At 38.2% G+C, this 17,952-nt stretch overlaps 1 protein-coding gene across 1 annotated transcript in view; it reads left to right on the top strand.

The window, feature by feature from the left end:
• Positions 1–782: 782 nt before the first annotated feature.
• The window catches only part of qsox1 (quiescin Q6 sulfhydryl oxidase 1), a 42,566-nt gene continuing 25,396 nt past the window's right edge, over positions 783–17,952 (top strand). The window contains exons 1-8 of the mRNA XM_041792101.1: positions 783–1,292; positions 2,055–2,155; positions 3,446–3,503; positions 4,184–4,286; positions 5,104–5,194; positions 6,457–6,599; positions 11,713–11,847; positions 11,926–12,055. Of these exons, the coding sequence (XP_041648035.1) occupies positions 1,004–1,292; positions 2,055–2,155; positions 3,446–3,503; positions 4,184–4,286; positions 5,104–5,194; positions 6,457–6,599; positions 11,713–11,847; positions 11,926–12,055 (1,050 nt within the window). The 5' untranslated portion in view covers positions 783–1,003. The remainder of the gene's footprint in view (positions 1,293–2,054; positions 2,156–3,445; positions 3,504–4,183; positions 4,287–5,103; positions 5,195–6,456; positions 6,600–11,712; positions 11,848–11,925; positions 12,056–17,952) is intronic.

The following is a 17,952-nucleotide window of genomic DNA, read 5'->3' as shown; positions in this document are numbered from 1 at the left end:
TCAGAAGTCTTCTATTGTTGTTATGTGAATGAAACTTAAATTAATATGGATGAGGAGCGATATTGTTTAAAAAAAAAAAAAGTTTATCACAAGCCTGAATGTCGTAGCATCATTGAAACCCTCATAAAATGCTCCTCAAGTCTCAGGACGAAAGACATCAGGCATTAGGAAAACATGAATCAGACTGGTATTTATATAGACATAGATGCTGAATTTTTAAGCATTTTACTAAATGTCTTAATGAATAATGTTTTCTAACATCTTTTCCATGAACTCACCCCAACATCTAGACTTTAACTTACTCATAAACTCACTTGGACTGTAAAAAAAAAAAAAAAAAAAAAAGGAAGACCTCCTGAAGACTGGAAAGGACTGGCAGAGGGTCTTCCAGAGAAAGCAGAGAAAGAAACGACAGTGAGATGGATAAGAGGTCTTTATAAATGCTCTTCAACTCTTTTTGAATAAATAAATTAAGCCTTATAGGGTATGATAAAAAAAAAAAATATATATATATATATATATATCAGCAAGCCCATTAGGGCTAAACCACCCATGTCTTTCAATTCTAGTGACGTCCCTGACCACAAGGTTCAATAAAGTACGTTCTCTAACTTCGTCCCTATAATCAATGTATAAATTATTGTTATTAAATTATTTAAATTTAAATAACATTTGTAATATATAGATACCCCTGTATGAGAACCGCAAAGGGGCAAACATCGTTACTTCGTGTCCTCGCGGGTCAATTTAAATCACCTGATGTGCTTTCATAATGACATGAATAGAGTAGGTAAGTTTGGAAGTGGGAGGGTGAGCAGCTCTCTTCCAACTGTATTTTGGTCAGGCACAAGTAGGTGGACGAGGGGAGGATCCGTGAGGTCTGCCGCTGGCTTGGGAAAAGAAAGAGGAGAAGTTGTGTCAAGTTTTAGTGGCACGGAGGTGGAAACTCTCCGCGTGAGGACCAACGGTCGGTTAGCTACAGCAGCTCGAACCGAAGAGGAAGATGGCGCGGCGCTGCAACCGTGCCACGTCTCGGTCTAATCATGAAATACAAATATGCTCCAGTAAGGTAGCAACGTCTGCAGTTTGGTTGTGTTTCTGTCTCGTTTTACCCTCTGCCGCAAGGGCTGGACTGTACACCGCTACTGATCAAATCGTCTTATTGGGTCAGGAAAATGTTGACTCAGTTTTGAACTCTCCAGCAGCTATGGTGGTGGAGTTTTACGCTTCGTGGTGTGGACACTGCCACAACTTTGCTCCTTATTACAAGGAACTGGCTCTGACCATTGCACGTATGTACCTGCAACAAGATAACGGCACTTAAACTGTTTACAGTCATTAGAAATGTTATGCATTGATATGTAAAGTACTTATGTCATACAGCTGCTACAACCAGTCAGTTGTTGAAGCCGGTGCAGTGCTCTTTCATTTTGGGGTTGACATTGCCATTGCTCTTCACTTTATCAACAGTATAGACAAAGCTGTTTTTATCAGTTCATTAGAGCATGTGATCTAATGAATGTGTTTTTGAATCTCTGTATGGTGGCTCCATCACATCCTCCAGCTGAGTTTTTGTTGTTGTAGCTCATGGAGAAACAGAAATATCACACAACTATGTGAATAATTATGACTGGGATGATGATAGACAACCCTGCCTCAGTAATGGGAGTATTCAAGTCCTCTGTTTTAAAGCATTGACCCAAAGCTAGTCAGCAGCAGATGATCTCCTCAATGCCTAGCCTTGGAAAAAGAAACATGTCAAATGTTAAAAATAGTCTGCTTAAGTCAGTCAGAAACATTAAATAAGCTTGGGTCACTTAACACATTTTTTTGTGGGCAATAGACATTTAGCAATTAGATAATTTAGGAATTCAACTCTCAAAAACCTTTTTTATAGAAAATGTTTGAGCTATCACTTGTCTTGTATTGATATGTGTCATGGAAATTGGCACAAATGGACTAAGGACGAGTCCCTCCATTGTCGTTAGGCAGGACAACAAATATTTACCTTGTGTCTCTTTTTGTCTTTATTAGATGTTTTTTTTCTTTTTCAGGATGGAAGCTATGTTTAGGCATAGCAGCTACAGACTGTGCTGATATCAAGAACTCGCCGATCTGCCGTAAGCACAAAGTAACGTCATACCCCACTGTAAAGGTATGTCAAGCTGTTTAAAGAGAGGTTTACACATTCTTTTACACTGTCTTATACTGTGGTTACTACATGATCAGTCAGCTTTTAATTATAAAACGCTGAAATGTAACAGTTAGCATCTCAACATTTAGGCCATACTCTTTGTTATTATTGTTAGTTTTACGGATACCTACAACAGGCCCCTTAAAAAGATAGAACCACCATCTGGTGAAATTTACCCAAGGCTGTTCTTCAATTGTGTCTAACTTTGAATTGTTGACATTCTTAAGTCTGTCAGACTTTTCCTTAAAGTTTGTACCTTTTGTCATAAAAATGTTTGCATATCTCAAAATTTTACGAATAAACATTTTCTACCAAAAACAGCCGTACAGGTATAATTTACCCTTGTAACCATTGATTTTTCCCTGTTTTATTCCAGTTCCAGGGCTGAGTGATCAGTCCCAAGACAGTTTTTGGATCATAATCCACCAGTTATCTAGGTCTCTTTCTGTGGGTAATAAGCTGAAAAATGCACTTTTCTGAATGGAAAAAAATGCACTTTAATAGCGGGTAAATTTTACCTGCTGGCTGTTTAGGTATATGGAGATCCCTGGTGGTTCTAGTGTTAATGCAGCCTTTCTCAACACTGCCGTGTCTTGCCGTGCCTTCAAAATCTATAAATGTTACCAAGGTTTACTATGAATATGCAGATCGGCTATCCCCACATAAATAATCAGAATTGTCTCCTGTGCTCCTGAAATCACTTTAAATGGATTAAATCAATAAAGACAGCCTTTCTGGGGTGTTTACCATGGAAATGCTGTAGAATCCATCGTGTAAAGTAGTGTTATTTATTTAGAATGCATCTCTGAAGCTGTGATGATTACATGATAATGCAGATCGAAACATCTGTTCCCTTTCCAGTTAACTTTTGCATGATCAGCAACCATGCTGCAGAAGTGATCCAGCTCCTAACCTCTACTTCTGTATTGATATCGTATCAAGTCTGCTATTAGTTGTGTGTTTGTGACTCTTCTCACATTCCTTGTTGCTCCTCACTGTCATCTAGTGTAAGCAGCTGAAACAAAGAGCTCCTTCTTGTTTGAACACACAATGAAGCTTTAACATCTGCAACTCATTTTAACCAGGAAGGATTTAGGGGTCAAAGCAGGCAGAGGGGAAAGCTGCCCCCACATCACTACCCCCAAACATTACACAACATTGCTTTGGTTCATTCATGTCATCTCTCTCCTCTCTTTCTCTATACCTTCTCCGTCCTTCTCTAACCCAAGTCTTGTCTCTCCCTTTATACAGTACTTCCACAGTACTTCCACTGGTTCAAAGTCCAATGATACAGCAAAGACCCTTTCAGGTACCACTTTTCCTACTTTTACTTCTGCTATTAAATTTGGTTTGAATGAAGAATCCCTAAGTCTAAATTGCTCTTCACAGAGAGCATGCAGTTGGGTCAGTGACATGACATGCATATTTGTGTGTCCGAATCTATTATTTCCTCCTGAAAAAAGTCAGTTCTTAGCATATATAAATCTACTTTGTTTGAATACATTTGGAGTATATTTAAATAGAATTTATTTCATATTGTAGCATCTCAAACCCTGAAATTGTCAGGTGGTGCGACCATCCGAGTAAATAACAGATTGCTGACACTATTATAAATGGGGTTTTAATTGTGAGAAACTTGCTGAGAATGTTTTGGCATGATTTTATTATTTAAATCTTTAAAAGAAGAATTTTTAATTAGAAATGATCACTTTAAAGTTAGTTTGATCATCAAACCGATCAAATCAGATGGACTGGTACACTTTCACTGTCAGGTGGTACAACCAATATTAAGCTACTAAAAATATATTTTACAATTAAATTCTTGTTTTATTTTAATAATATAGGGCTCCACTTTCTAACAAGAACAAAAGTATCAACATGTGTCTGAATGTTTTCCTATTTATTTGAAATTACTTCAAGGTGTCTAAAAATGCTGATAGCTCTGGAGTTGTTTTTACATGAACTCGGTGTGTTTGTCTTAACCTCCAGTTTTACCTCGGGATGCCACGCGGCTTCGCCACATTCTCATAGACCTTCTAGAGACCTCTGAAACCACCTGGCCTCCTCACTGCCCCCCACTGGAGCCCATCAGGTAAAAAACACACACAAACACATGGGCAGGTCCGCTCAAATAGTAGATATATCGATTTTTCATTAGCTAGTTAAAATTAATGTCGAAAAAATGAAGTGACACACCATGCAGTCTATTAAATAGCCACCTGAGGCTGGATCATGTTCATGATCATGTTTATCTGAGTTTCTTATAAATTAGAAACAGAATCTTCTTTCAATTTCTTTCAGTTAAAAGCAAGGCAGCATATAGAAATAAACCATAGATTGTTGCACTCCTCTAAAAGTTTATGAGACGGACAGTGCAAAAGAAGTAAAGAGCGTTACTGGTGTGCTTCTGCTTTTAGCTTTTGAGTGAAAGTTCACTTGTTCCCTTTGAAGCCACAGGATTTTCTTTTAATTCTTTATCTTTTATCAAGGAAACAATGAGAGAACCAGGAAATTTTCATACCTCATGGCAGAAATTCCTCATTGAAGCTGTTATTTTCAAATCAGAAGATTTCAGCTGGAAAAATCAAACTTGAAACCATTAACCACACTGGTGTATAGTGGTTCTTATATTTATGATCGTGTGTGTACATACACACTCATGTCATAAAAATAGTCTTGTGTGGGGAGATCCAAACACTAAACAAAGCCATATCGTTAATTTTTTAAATGACCCTTGGGTTATTCTAAGATTTAATGCGTAAATATCCAAATCATTGCTGTGTATTTCTATCTATACCACATTAATGGCAGGTCAATTTTTCTCTTAAAATTAATGATTAATAACGAGGTTACTTCGAAACTTACCATAACTTTTTGATTCAACAACTTTTTGTACTGTTTCCCTCCAGTGCAGCAGAGATTGACATCTTCTTTGAGACTAACAACGTTCTGTACCTCGCTCTGATCTTTGAGGAATCTGAGTCCTACATTGGCCGAGAGGTATTTGTCTGTGTCCTTCAGCCTGAGCTCTCTTTGTTTTTCTCCCTTAGAATATAGTTGTCTTTTAAGTTATAGGGAGATGTCCTTCAATGACAAACTTAACAGCTTGAATCTGTTAGGGATTTTTTTATTTTTATTTTTTTCAAAATTAGTTGTTTTTTCCTCTTCTTTGATAGAAATAATTTCCCCTGTTGCCCTGTGGTTGGAAATGTTGAATTTTTTCAGACACAAGTCATATACGTGCATTTGAAAAAATATATTATGTTAAAGTTCATTTATTTCCTGTGATTTACTTGAAAAAGTTACACTTTTATAAATTATAGAATTATCTCATACAAAGATGAATAAAGCGTACAGCTCACAAAAATAAAAATATTAGAATATTACTGAAAAGTCCATTTTGCAAATGTTTCCTAAGCCTTTATTCTATCACTCTGGTTCAGATCTCATAACCACAATCATTGGAAGACTGCTGACTTGACAAATATCCATAAGACAACCACTGACACCCTCCATAAGGAGGGTTAGCCACAGAAGGTCTTTGCTGAAAGGGGAGGCTGTTCTCTCAGAGGCTGTATCAAAACATATTCATGGAAAGTTGACTGAAAGGGAAATGTGATAAGAAAAGGTGCTCAGCAGGGAGAAGAGCAGTCTTCAGAAGATTTTCAGTCATCAGTGTCTCACCTGGGCTAAGGGGATAAAGAACTGGACTGCTGTTACTCATTGGTCCAAAGTCCTTTTTTCAGATGAAAGTAAATTTTGCATTTCATTTGGATATCAAGGTCCCAGAGTCTGGAGGAACATTAGAGAGGTACAGAATCCAAGGTGCTTGAAGTCCAGTTTTTTTCAGTTTCAGTCAGTCGGACCAGATGAAGGCTGCTATCAGAGCAACCTGGGCTTCCAGAACACCCCAGCAGTGCCACGGACTGATTGGTTCCATGCCACATGGCATAGATGCAGTAATTGTGCAAAAGGAGCTCCAGTGAATTACTGAGTTAAGCATAATGTCCAGAAGGTCAACATTTCTGTATTCTAAAATCTTTTTTGGACTTATCTTTTGTGATATTCTAATATTTTAAGATAGTGGATTTTTTTTATTTTTGTGAGCTGTAAGCCATAATCAGCAACATTAAAACAGGAAAATGCTTGAAATATTTCACTTTGTAAGAGATGAATCTGGATGTTGTTTATAGTAAGTAATGTGAAATGTGTCATGTCTTGAATCTTTATTGAATGTTTTATGTGTGATCTTTTTCCTTCAGGTGACCCTGGACATGCTGCAGTTTGAGAACATTGCTGTGCGAAGAGTCCTGAGCACTGAGGATGTGGTATCTAAACTGGGAGTGACTGAATTTCCATCCTGCTACCTCTACTATCCTGGAGGCAACTTTTCCAGACTTCAAGTGTACGTACCTGTGCTCATAATGGCTTTTGTACTGAAAAATCATGTGAGTATGTATTATACTGGTTATATAATGACCATTATTACCATTGACCTGTATTTTGTCAAACCAGTTCATGACAGCTCCAATGAATGCTTTAATCAAATATCTGCTGGGGCCTCTTTCTAAGTGGAGGAAGAGCTGTGTTTACTTTTACTCTACAGTCATAAACCAGCTGATGCAAGGAGCTTGCCTCTCTCTGTGTTTTCACTTATTTGCCTCTAGACTCTGACCAATCCCATCAAATATTGTTTAGTCAGACACATTGAAATGCCTGAGTGGGTGGATGAATTTTAACTTTACTGCAGTCTCTGTTTTTAAACAGCAATAAACAAGGCAGTTAGGTTAATGCAGTGAAGTATTGTGCTATATTTAGTGGTTTGTGTGCCTCTAATCAGGATAACTGGTAAATAAAGGCAGTGTTAATGCAGACTCTGACTCAAGGTTTTATTGTCAGCTGCTTTGCGCAGTAACTGTCCTGGGATGGATCTGAACACGACAAACCTTCTATGTAAATATGCAAATATTTGAGGTCAGATCAGGACTTTAACCCTGGCTGAGCAGTGGCAAGCACCACCTCCTCCAGGATGAAACAACGGCTTGTATCCACTTCTGAACGTCCAGAATTGTTGCTTGTGTTCTGTAATGTACAGGACAGTACAATAGCTTAAAGCTGCAGAACAGCACTGCTACTGTTCTTGTGTTTTTCCATCCAGAACTGTCTGCACCATTCAGCATAGATTTGTTTTAAAAGTGTGATGGGCTGCTTGTACAGACCTTTGACTGCCAGATGTTCAGTATCATTGTAAGCATTTTAGGGGATGTCAACACCTTATGAAGGTTTGGGAAATAATACATATTTTTATCCTCATTGACACATTTCAGATAAACAGATGCAGGATGTGCCAGTTTTTAATCAGTCTTCAGTTATATCAGATGGGAAGCTGTATTGGAAAGTGTTAAGTAAATGCCTGTTTTGTACACATTTCAGCAATAGAGGGTGTACTTATGGCCTAGTGGTTAGGATGCACCCCTTGTTATTTATTTATTTAACTCTTATTTAACCAGGTCAGTCCCGTTGACATCAGAGATCTCTTTTCAAGGGAGACCTGGCCAAGAATGGCAGCAACACAGAGTTTCAAAAATCAAACACAACTATGCTTAAAAAGATCACAAAAAATTATAAATACAGTGAAAATAAAGCATCAGCTAGAACAGTGGCATACAAAACATTGGGATTTAAGAGTTTTCACTAAAGATTTCCAAACATTCAGAGTCAGCAGGTTCTGTAGTTTAAAATCAGTCTGAAGATTTTTCCTACAAAAGGTGCAGAGAACCTAAAAGCCTTCTTTCCTGGCTCAGTTTGGACCTTAGGAACAACAAAATGTACAAAGTCTAATGAACGCTGGTTGTGTAATCCGTCCTTCAAGATTAAAAGAGACAAGAGGTAGCCCAAGAATTTGTGCAGAATGGCTTTATGAATGAAGACGTACCAATATCCAAGACAACATGTACTTAAAGCAGTCCAGTTGACTGTGGAAAGTACAATAGTGAGTAAGAAATCCACAGTTTGTGATAAATCTCAGAGCTCCATGATACACACTGTCCAACATGTGAAGACTCTGAGCAAAGGCATTCATGTACTAAACATCAACATAATCAATAATAGGTTAAAAGGTGGACTCAACTAGTTTATTTTTCACAGAAAAGGAGAAACATGACTTGTTTCTGTAGTAAAATCCCAGCAAAACCTTCAAATTTTTTGTCACTGAATATGCTGTTCAAAGGTCATGTTTTCATCAAGTGAAAAACCTAAGTATTTAAAAGAAAATGCAAAATCAATTTCAGGATTCTATTAAGTAACATATCCTCAGACAATGTCATTTAAGCTGTTCTTGAAGAAGTGAAAAAATCTTGAGTTTAGTTTTATCTGCATTTAGAACAGGTTGCAGCAGACAAAGCTGATCTTGCACCATTTCAAGAGCATGCTGAAGATTCGCAAACGTTTGTGAGGCATTGGCACATAGCAGTAAATGATCATATCACTTTCCTATCTATGAAAAGGCAACAATAGGGAGAGGATAAATTAATAGTATTCCCGTTTATAGCTGCCCTGACTGTTCCAAGACAATTAAGAAACCACTGGTGCAAAATATTAATAGTTTTTCTTTCAAACACATTGAAACAGATGAACCTGCCAGTTTTACTCACTGTGTCACGACTTCACAACTCTTCATGTGGTACTTATTGCATAAATGAGGATAACTGGCTAAAAACAAGCTGACATAGAGAAAGAGAAGACACAATCCTTGACTTAACATTTTCAGGGGCATTTTTTCCTCAGTTAACCAGGTATCTTGACGTATTATTATCCGAATGTCTTGCATTATATCAGTTTTCGCAGAATTATTGTATTTTGATACAGCTGTTATTTTAGGCCACATATATTATCAAGAGTTATCCTTCCTTCGCAACAATATGTCAAACTTTTTATATTCATTTTCATTTGTTTGATCTAAAATACACAAACAGGTTTTTTTTTCTTTCATTTCTATTGTTCTAGAAGTGACAACTTTTCTTTCTGCAGAACACCTTCATTATCTGAACCCTATTCATGAGAATACTTTTAAACATCTGGCCCCTTAATGGGATCAGAGCATCAAAATCACTCCCATTATTCACTTTCATAAAGCGTCTCTGATCATTCCTCGCCCTGCAAATTCATCAGCTGTTCTCTGCCTCTTTGTTTGGCTGTTTCAATAACTTGGCATGCAAAGAGGACTCTTTTTAGTTGACAAATGCTAAAAGGAAATGATTTATTGCTGATTTATTTATTCACCCTTCATCTCTCCCCTTCCAGCCCCCCTCATCTCCATCACTGTACAGAGGGGAGGTTTTTTAATTTCTTGCATGAAAACAATGCCATTGCTTTTCTGGCTTCACCTGCCAAACAAGCCCCCAGCCGCGCACAGCGACAGATGGCCTCCCATCATCACTGAATGTCTGATTGATCCTGGGAGAGCCGAGTGTTCCTGCACGTGAGCGTGTGTATGTGTGCGAGCGAGAGCGTGCAGGGGCGTCTCACATCCGTCATGCATGTAATGTGTGCTGGTCCCAGGTGAATGCATTCCCTCCCAGCCCACACTGCCTGCCCGCCAGCTCCTGGGATAGCTGGATGAATGGCTCTCCCTCCACATCTGTATACTCCCACCAGACACGCAGGTGTAATTGAGTCCCAGGCTGGTGTGAGTGAGCGTGGGCCCAAAGTATCCATCCTCCTTATTACCATCCTGCTCCAGTTTTATGATGCCCTCCCTTTCTCTCTCACTCTCTCTCTCTCTGACAAGTGGAGAAAGCAAATGAGAGGAGGATGTGAGAGGTGGACGGGTATGGAAGGAGAGCGAGAGAAAGGGAGCTTAATGGCTGAGGTTCCAGTTGCTGCATTATCAAACGGCTTAATGATCAGCGATCTCTCAGTCCTGGTTCCATGCTCTGGCACCATCTGCTCAGTATTTAGAGTGTATTTCTAAAGTGTGTAGGATATATGGCTGCAAAAATATTGGTCATAAAACATTTTATTGTGGTGGAGTGCTGAAACAAAAGGTTGGAAGTAAAAAGAGAAGTATATTTGTTTGAGGTTTCTTGCTTGTTCAAGGCCAAGCTCCAGTAATGCTTGCCATACTACATGCTCATACTATGGCAAAAAGCTTAGGCAGCCATGTAATATACATAAACATATTATCAAACACATCAATACACTGCAACAACAGCTTTTTGTTGTCTGTATGAACTTTAACCTAGTTTCACTTAACTGAATGCAGACGTTTAGTCCCATTGGTTAAAAGTGCCACTCAAACAAAACTCAAAAGACGGGCTGCTGAAAGTTGCATGTAAAGACAGTTTCACTTCATTTATGTGGAAGGGGTCTTCCTCCTCCATTTAAAGAAATAATCCCATCCACACATGCCACATTCTCAAAACCATATTTGTCCACATGAAATAAAGTGCTGTTACATAATTTAGAATTCAAACAGTGTTAACAGTAGTTTTTCCTTCACATTGTAGGTATAGCAGTTTAGTTACAGTGCCTATAACAATTAATCAACCCATTGGTTGTTTTACTCCTTAATAAATCCATCATGGTCAAAATAATTTGGCCTTTTTGAAAAAGGCCACATTATTTGGGTCAAAATAAAACTTATGGAAAACAAATATTCTCCCAAACTGTAGTTCTCTTGCAGACTGAATAAGATTATCCTCAAGGATTTTCTGATATTTTGTCACCTTTATTTTATCCTCTATCTTTACAAGCCTTCCAGGACTGGCTGCTGAGAAGCAGCCACACAGCATGATGCTGCCACCACAGTTCATCACAGTGGGGATGGTGTGTTTGTGCTGATGTGCAGTGTTTGTTTTTTGGCAAACATAGAGTTGTCCGATGGCAAAAAAGTCAAATTTTTCGTCTCATCAGACCAAAGAACTTTATTCCACTTGACCATGGAGTCTCTTACATTTCTTTTGGTGAACTCTAGTTCAGATTTAATGAGTTTACTTTAACAGTGGCTTTCTCTTTGTCACTCTCCTGTACATAACCCCTGTAAACTTGAGTTCCTACAACTCTTTCCCCTTGAAGAAGTCACCTAAAACATTGTTTGTGTATTGAAGGCCAGAGCTGGATAAATTGTACATATCATGACCAAAGCATTTTTACATCTCTTGAGATGGTCCCTGCCCCATGAAAGGAAATACTCTGTGTGTTTTTCATGTTTTGTGAAAATCTGATTTTCTTTCAGATATTCTGTTTCTGCTCTATCTTAAAATAGTTTGCTAAGAAGGATGTTGAATTCTTTCACCATCAATCTGAAAAAAGTCTTTGTGGTCTATATTTATGAAATAGGTCATTGTCAAACCTGTGTCATAAAGTTGGACCCTGTTTGACACCGTTTAAAAAGTTATATCATGATGGTCATTGATTTGAACTTAGGGCTCCAGCTCCCATCTCGCCAGGCCTAATAGAAAAGTCTTTCATTCTTTTATGTGTATTTCATGGTTTGATATTGTCCTTCTCTTCCTTAGCCACTTAGAGGCCCGTGATTTCTACACTTCTGCTCTCCAAAGGCTACCAGGGGTGATGCGATCAGGAAAGCCTCCACCAGCCCCCATAGACACCCACAACAATGACACAAAGGAGCCCTGGATACCATTCAACAGGTAGGTGTTATCCGGTAAGACCGTCTTCTCATTCTTATCATTTGCTCACATTTAGTCTGTGTGTGTTTTTGTGTTTAGGTCCAGGGTGTACATGGCCGACCTAGAGTCAGTACTGCACTATTCTCTGCGTGTGGAGGTGGCTGTTCATACTGACATCTCTGGACATGCCCTTAATGCCCTCAGGAAGTTCATCGCTGTGCTGGTTAAGGTAAAGATACCAGATAGAGCACTGCATGTACAAATGATGCAAACACAAAATAGTTCTTTTTTTAAAATAATTTTTTCAGAATGAGTTTGAGATTTAAACTTTTTCCAGTTTTGAAATGTGTGTGTGTATGTGTGTGTGTGTGTGGTGTATGGGTGTGTTCCTGTGTGTATGCAAGTGTCTGTGTGGATGAAGGTATGCAGTTATGTGTTATGTGTGATATGGTTATGCATGTTTTATTTTTAAACCAAATTTTACACAGTTTTTAGCTCTGGGTGTTTTCTATTTTTCTATTTTATTTATTTATTTATTGTAGGGGACAGTGCACATTAATGAACATGTAAATGTGGTAGATTGTAGCCACAGGCTGATTTCCATCTGTAGTCCCTTGCAGGTCAAATGTGTAGTAACAGCAGGCTTCCAGCAGGTGGAGAGTGAGACAGCAGAATATGTGCTCTCACTTCACATTTGTGCTGTTTTGCTGCTCTAAGTTTCCTCTCCACATGTTTTTAGATCCTTTAGATTATTTGGCAAATTAATTCAATAAATTTTTTTGACAAATGCACATTTGTTTTTCACCACTTATCACCAAAGTGGACACCATTGAGTAAACAGCAGCACAAACACACTCTTGGGTGTTGTTGACCCTCTTGATGTTTGCTCCCAGGGGGATTGAAGCTTGGCTGCTAACCACTCGATGCACATAGATTTTGCACAGACTGATATCTAGCAAACCTCACCAGGACACTAAAACTACAACCCGCCTTTTCTTGCAGTTTTTTCTCTTTCTAAATACTCGTGTATGTGACAGCCCTCAGCGGTTACACTAAACACTCAACAATACTTTAAGTCCACTATATCATCTTCTTTTTACATTTCTTTTACCCTTTCCTTCATTTTGAGTTTCACTGGTTTATTTAGACATATTTTTTGTTTGTTTGATCATCCCTTTTCAGTTTTTACCACTACTCCTTCCCTGCCTGTCTGTCCCTCCTGGTCCCTCCCTCCAGGCTCTGTAAAGTGTGCCAGCCATGCAGACATGTTGTGATGATGAGGCCTGACCTGCTAGCCCTGTCCCTATTGGCTACAAACCAGCCTGTCTCACTCCCTCAGTCTGCCACCAGTCTCTCTGATTATATCTGGCTCTCTAGGGAGGCGTTGTAGCAAGTGAGTTTGTGTCAGTGCTTGGGCTTGTATGAGTTGTGTGTGTGTGTGTGTGTGGAAAGTGGGGAGGGGGACAGAGCACAGTGGCCTCCCATTAGCTCCAGTTTGTTTAGTCAATAGCAGCAGGTCCCTGTGGTATTTTTAGCCTGCCCCCCACCCCACCCACCAGAGTGTCCCAGCATCCCACCAGGGCTTTGTGTAGCCGAGGAGGCCATCATTGTTGCGACTGACTTGTGACAGCTCTCGTTATCGTTTGACTGAGCAATCACTCGAAAAAGACGCTGAATCCTTTCAGTCAGACAGCTTGTTAGGGACAGTTCATGTACAACAAGCAGAGTGTGAAACAGATGAAGCAGAGTGGATGATACTCATGTTTGAAATGCTCATGACCCCTTTGGTGTAAAAGAATTTATTGAAGACATGTTTTTTGTATCTATTGGTGCTTTTCATGTGCTAAATGAGGGAACATTTAACATCAACTTTTTGTTTTTTAGAGCCTGAACTTCATTTTTCTGTCTACTTGATATTACTGTTGTTGTTGTTTGATGAAGAAATGTCCTTGTAGTTATTTTGCCGCCCTGAGTGCAACAAGTAAAATATGACACCTGATCGAGTGAGTCATGTTTTTAAATCAGATCAGCGAAAAAGTGAGTCAGGAGAGTGTCATCACTTAACACTGGTGACACATTTCCCATGACGCACATTTTAATTTTGACCAAACAGAATAATTAGAGATGAAAGCATTTGCATACAGGAGGGTGTGTATTTGCATTAAACCATCAGTGTTGATCATTGTATGTGGCAGTCGAAAACCCTCCTTTTTGTTTGTTTTGTATATCTCTAAGATCATTACCAGTGTCTGAGGTAATTTGTCCCCTCATGTTATAATATTCTCTAAATCTCCGTTCGGTTTAAGAATTGTGTTGCTTTTCTTTTCATATCCTCCAGCATCTCAATCTAAACATGTAAACAGGGGGATTGTTTTTTCTCTTTGCTTTTTTCCCCTTTGCACCCAGCCGTTATATTACTAGATTTACTGTCTTGTCAGGCTGAAGCCGGATTTATGAATCCTCTACATGTATATGAGGATTAAAAAAGTGGATCTTGGGAAGCATGAGAGCATTACAGCGAGGTTTTTAAGGATTACACCTCTATCCTGCTTTTCTTGAAAGAAGCCCTTCAGCCCAGAGGGGACAGAGGGGCCGGGGAATGAAACAAAGATTTAAGGGGGGGTAAGTCTAAAGGGACATAGCCTTTACCCTTCTCACGCCAGAGCCCAATCCATAATGTTTTCTTACTGTACTACAGAAGATGCTCACTGTTTTTATTGAAACCAGCCATCTGAATAATCAGAGATGTTGCTGTTTGGACAAGCAAATCTTAAAAATCCTTGATTCATTTGGCTGTCATTATTGGTTGTTTCCTCTCAGTGACAGTAAAAAAAAAAAAAAATAAATAAACCTGTCTGGTTTCCTTTCTGGGACACGTGTCTGCACAGCTCGGCCTGGTCTGCCCTGCTAAGGCCAACAGATGCCTCCCTCCCGGTACCCTCAGCACAAGGAGCTTGTGGTTTCTCAAGTGCTGCTGATACTAATCGGATCAGGGATGACATATTGCCGGGGTGAAGGGGATTGTCATGGTCCAACTGGGGTAGGGGCAGGAGGGACACAGGGTTAGACGAGGGGATGTGCTTGTGTGGGTTTGATGTGTATATGAGTGTGTGTTTGAGTTCTCAAGAAAGAGACAACACCATAAGTCAATATTTAACTGTGACGTAGAAATGATAGTGATGATGTCAGAATATGTAAAAAATAAATATCCATTTCAAGTGGATAATTAGTCATCTAAAGGATTCCCAGAACTGAAGTTTACCTTATAATTATTATTGATATAAACTATAGTGGATAAAAGCTGCATATTTTATGAATCTTTTATTATAGTTCCTTTGTTACAGCAGATATGGTCATTCGACAGAAATGTGCATTTTTCTGTCCATAGCCTTTACTGAGTTATTTCACTTGGGAAAAAAAATATGAATACATTTTTTTGTATCTTTACATAAAACCATATGTTATTGAACAATCACACTCTCTTGAGTAATACAATTTTTATATTTTTATTTTAACCAGTTGCAAATATGCCTGTCCCTATTGTAATGTAATAGTGATTAGGGCAGGATTTTGAGCTCAAATATGTTTTTTTCATGGCCTTCAGATATATTGTGTATCAGCAATATATATGATGGCTAATATAACAGCAAGTTTATTGTTGCAAAAATAAACCATTATCATTCAGTCACACTTTTAACAAAGATTTATAAAATAAATTAAAGAGATCTCCTGTTTTTTTTTTTATTCTCATCATTCTTCTGCACCATTCTTCTAGTTTATTTGTTAGGGATGGATACGGTTCACATCAGCCATCCCATTCAAGTATTTTAGTTCTTATACTCTGATTTGCAACTCTGTATGGCTTTTATGACACTAAAAAGATAAAACAGTTGATTAAAAAAGGTAAAAGGTGAACTGGGTACAACGTGATAGAGTAAAAACACATTAAGCATTGACCAGGAAATCAGACATGAGAGCAGCTTTGTTGCTGAATTAATTGACCAGGATTTAGTCGCTCTTTTGGTGAAGTTTGTGTTTTGCAAAAAGAAATGACAGTTTCTATTTGAAGCTGCTCCAGTGGATCTGCTGCAACTCTGTAGTCTCCTTATGAATGTGCAGAAAGGCAGAGGGACAAGTCCATTTAAGCATTTGAACACAAACTTTACATTGTGGAAGTTGATAAAATTACTAAAACTTAAAATCTTGTATTTACTTAAAATTGGCAGTGGTAATTAGTCTTTTATCCAGGATTTTTAAAGCCCGATAGTAGGGGCGCTCTAAGGATTTGATTACTGACTGATTTGTCCTAGACCAGGCTGTTAAGCCATGATGACATGTGTGAACAAGACTGAAAAATCATTTTTAACAAAACTCTTTCATATTGCTAATAGGGTAAGCTAATACCAGTGACAAAAATATGGAGTATGGGATTTCTTAATAAATGCTCCCAAAAAAAGATTTTAAAAAATCATTCATGATTTGCATAAATGAAAGCTTATGCCCCTAAGTTATCTAATAGTGTCGGGAAAATAAATACATTTTTCACCAACCTAAAAGTGCACATTTCTGTTGAATGACTCCTATAATCTGTCAACACTTTATAACATACATTGTTTAAACATACAAGTTTAAAGTATTTAGATGAAAAAGAAACTAAACATAAAATAGTACATAAATGCAGGTAAGGCATCTGAAAATATTTTTCGTTTTGTTTGACATTTCTCACAGAGCGGTTAAAAATGCAGAAACGATTGTAAGAACCAGGTGTGATAGAGGAAAGCAGCATGAGTCCAAAGCTTCTCGAATACAGAGTCGGACATGGTGTTTTTGTCGGCGGTCAGCAGGCCCCAGAGCTCATGAATAGTGTTGCTTTGGTGATGCTTAGTTAAACCCATTAGTTGGAAACACCTGCGTTTTCTCTTCTGCTTAAATTCATATGGCAGTTTAATGAGCTTTTCTGACTGGTTGGTATCCAGAGCTCAGATCCAGACCTAAACCTATTATATCACTCTCCCAGCAGTGAGCAACACATGTCACAAGCCTTTGTCTGCTCCTACATTTAATCCTCAAAGTTGTGGAAGAAGGAAGTGTTAGAAAATATTATATAAATTGATTTCTGATATTGTAGATTGTTGTTTTGTTTACTGTTTTCCCTAACTTTTGATTCATATTTAAATTATGTATGGCAGCTGGTTTGGTCATTTGTGGTTGATTTTTTTTTTCATATAACTGATGTGTAAAGTAGCAGTCCACTATGGTCCATATTTGGTGGAAGATCTCTCGTGGAGTCAAAGGTGCTCTGGTGCACATGGAGGGATACAAACAGAGCAGGACTCTGTTAGCCTTGGCCCAGGAGGTCTGTGCAGATCACAGGGGTCTGGTTAAGTGGTGGGAGTATAACACACAGATCCTGTTAGATGGTGAGAACAGAAAGCTAAGCAGGAGACTGAGGGGGGTCTATGGGTGAGCAAGTTCACCATTGTGTTCAGATGTATTCCTGTGTCCATACTGTAGGTTGGTTGATAAACTGTCCTGTTTTCTCTGGTGCTTTCTTATATTTGTTTTTCTCAGCTGTGTGTAAGAAATTACTACAACCAGTGTTACCTCTATGCTCTCTGGCATAACTGTTATACAAGAAAAGGCAGTCAAACTACAAAAAAAATTCCCCGCATTTGTCAAATAAATAAAACTAAGTAGTATGACATGATTTCAGTTGCACTGACTATTAGGGCTGAATGATTTTGGAGAATAATTATAGTAATAATAATAATAATATTAATAATAATAATCTAATTGCGATGTTTTTCCCCAAATTTTGCGATTGCGGTTTGATACGTGATTATTCCTTAACTTATCTTCTATTCCTAAACAAGGGCTGAACAATTCTTTAAAAATATTGCATTCTGATGATTTTGACTCGTATTGCTAATCAGATATGAATTGTTGCTTTGAAGGGTTTTTGTCATTCTCATATTTATAAAGAAAAAATTACAAAAATTAAGAAGGTAGGATTTTTTGTTGACTATTCTAAAAAAATGGCATTTCAATGGTTGCATGATATGGCATAAGCTGCAAAAAAGTTTAAAACTGGTATTTTGACACAAATTTCAAGTCAAAGGGATATTG

Source organism: Cheilinus undulatus, linkage group 7, assembly GCF_018320785.1.
Source record: "Cheilinus undulatus linkage group 7, ASM1832078v1, whole genome shotgun sequence".
Classification (NCBI taxonomy): domain Eukaryota; kingdom Metazoa; phylum Chordata; class Actinopteri; order Labriformes; family Labridae; genus Cheilinus; species Cheilinus undulatus.
Note: the sequence above shows the minus strand (reverse complement) of the source record. Positions and strands in the feature narration are given on the sequence as shown.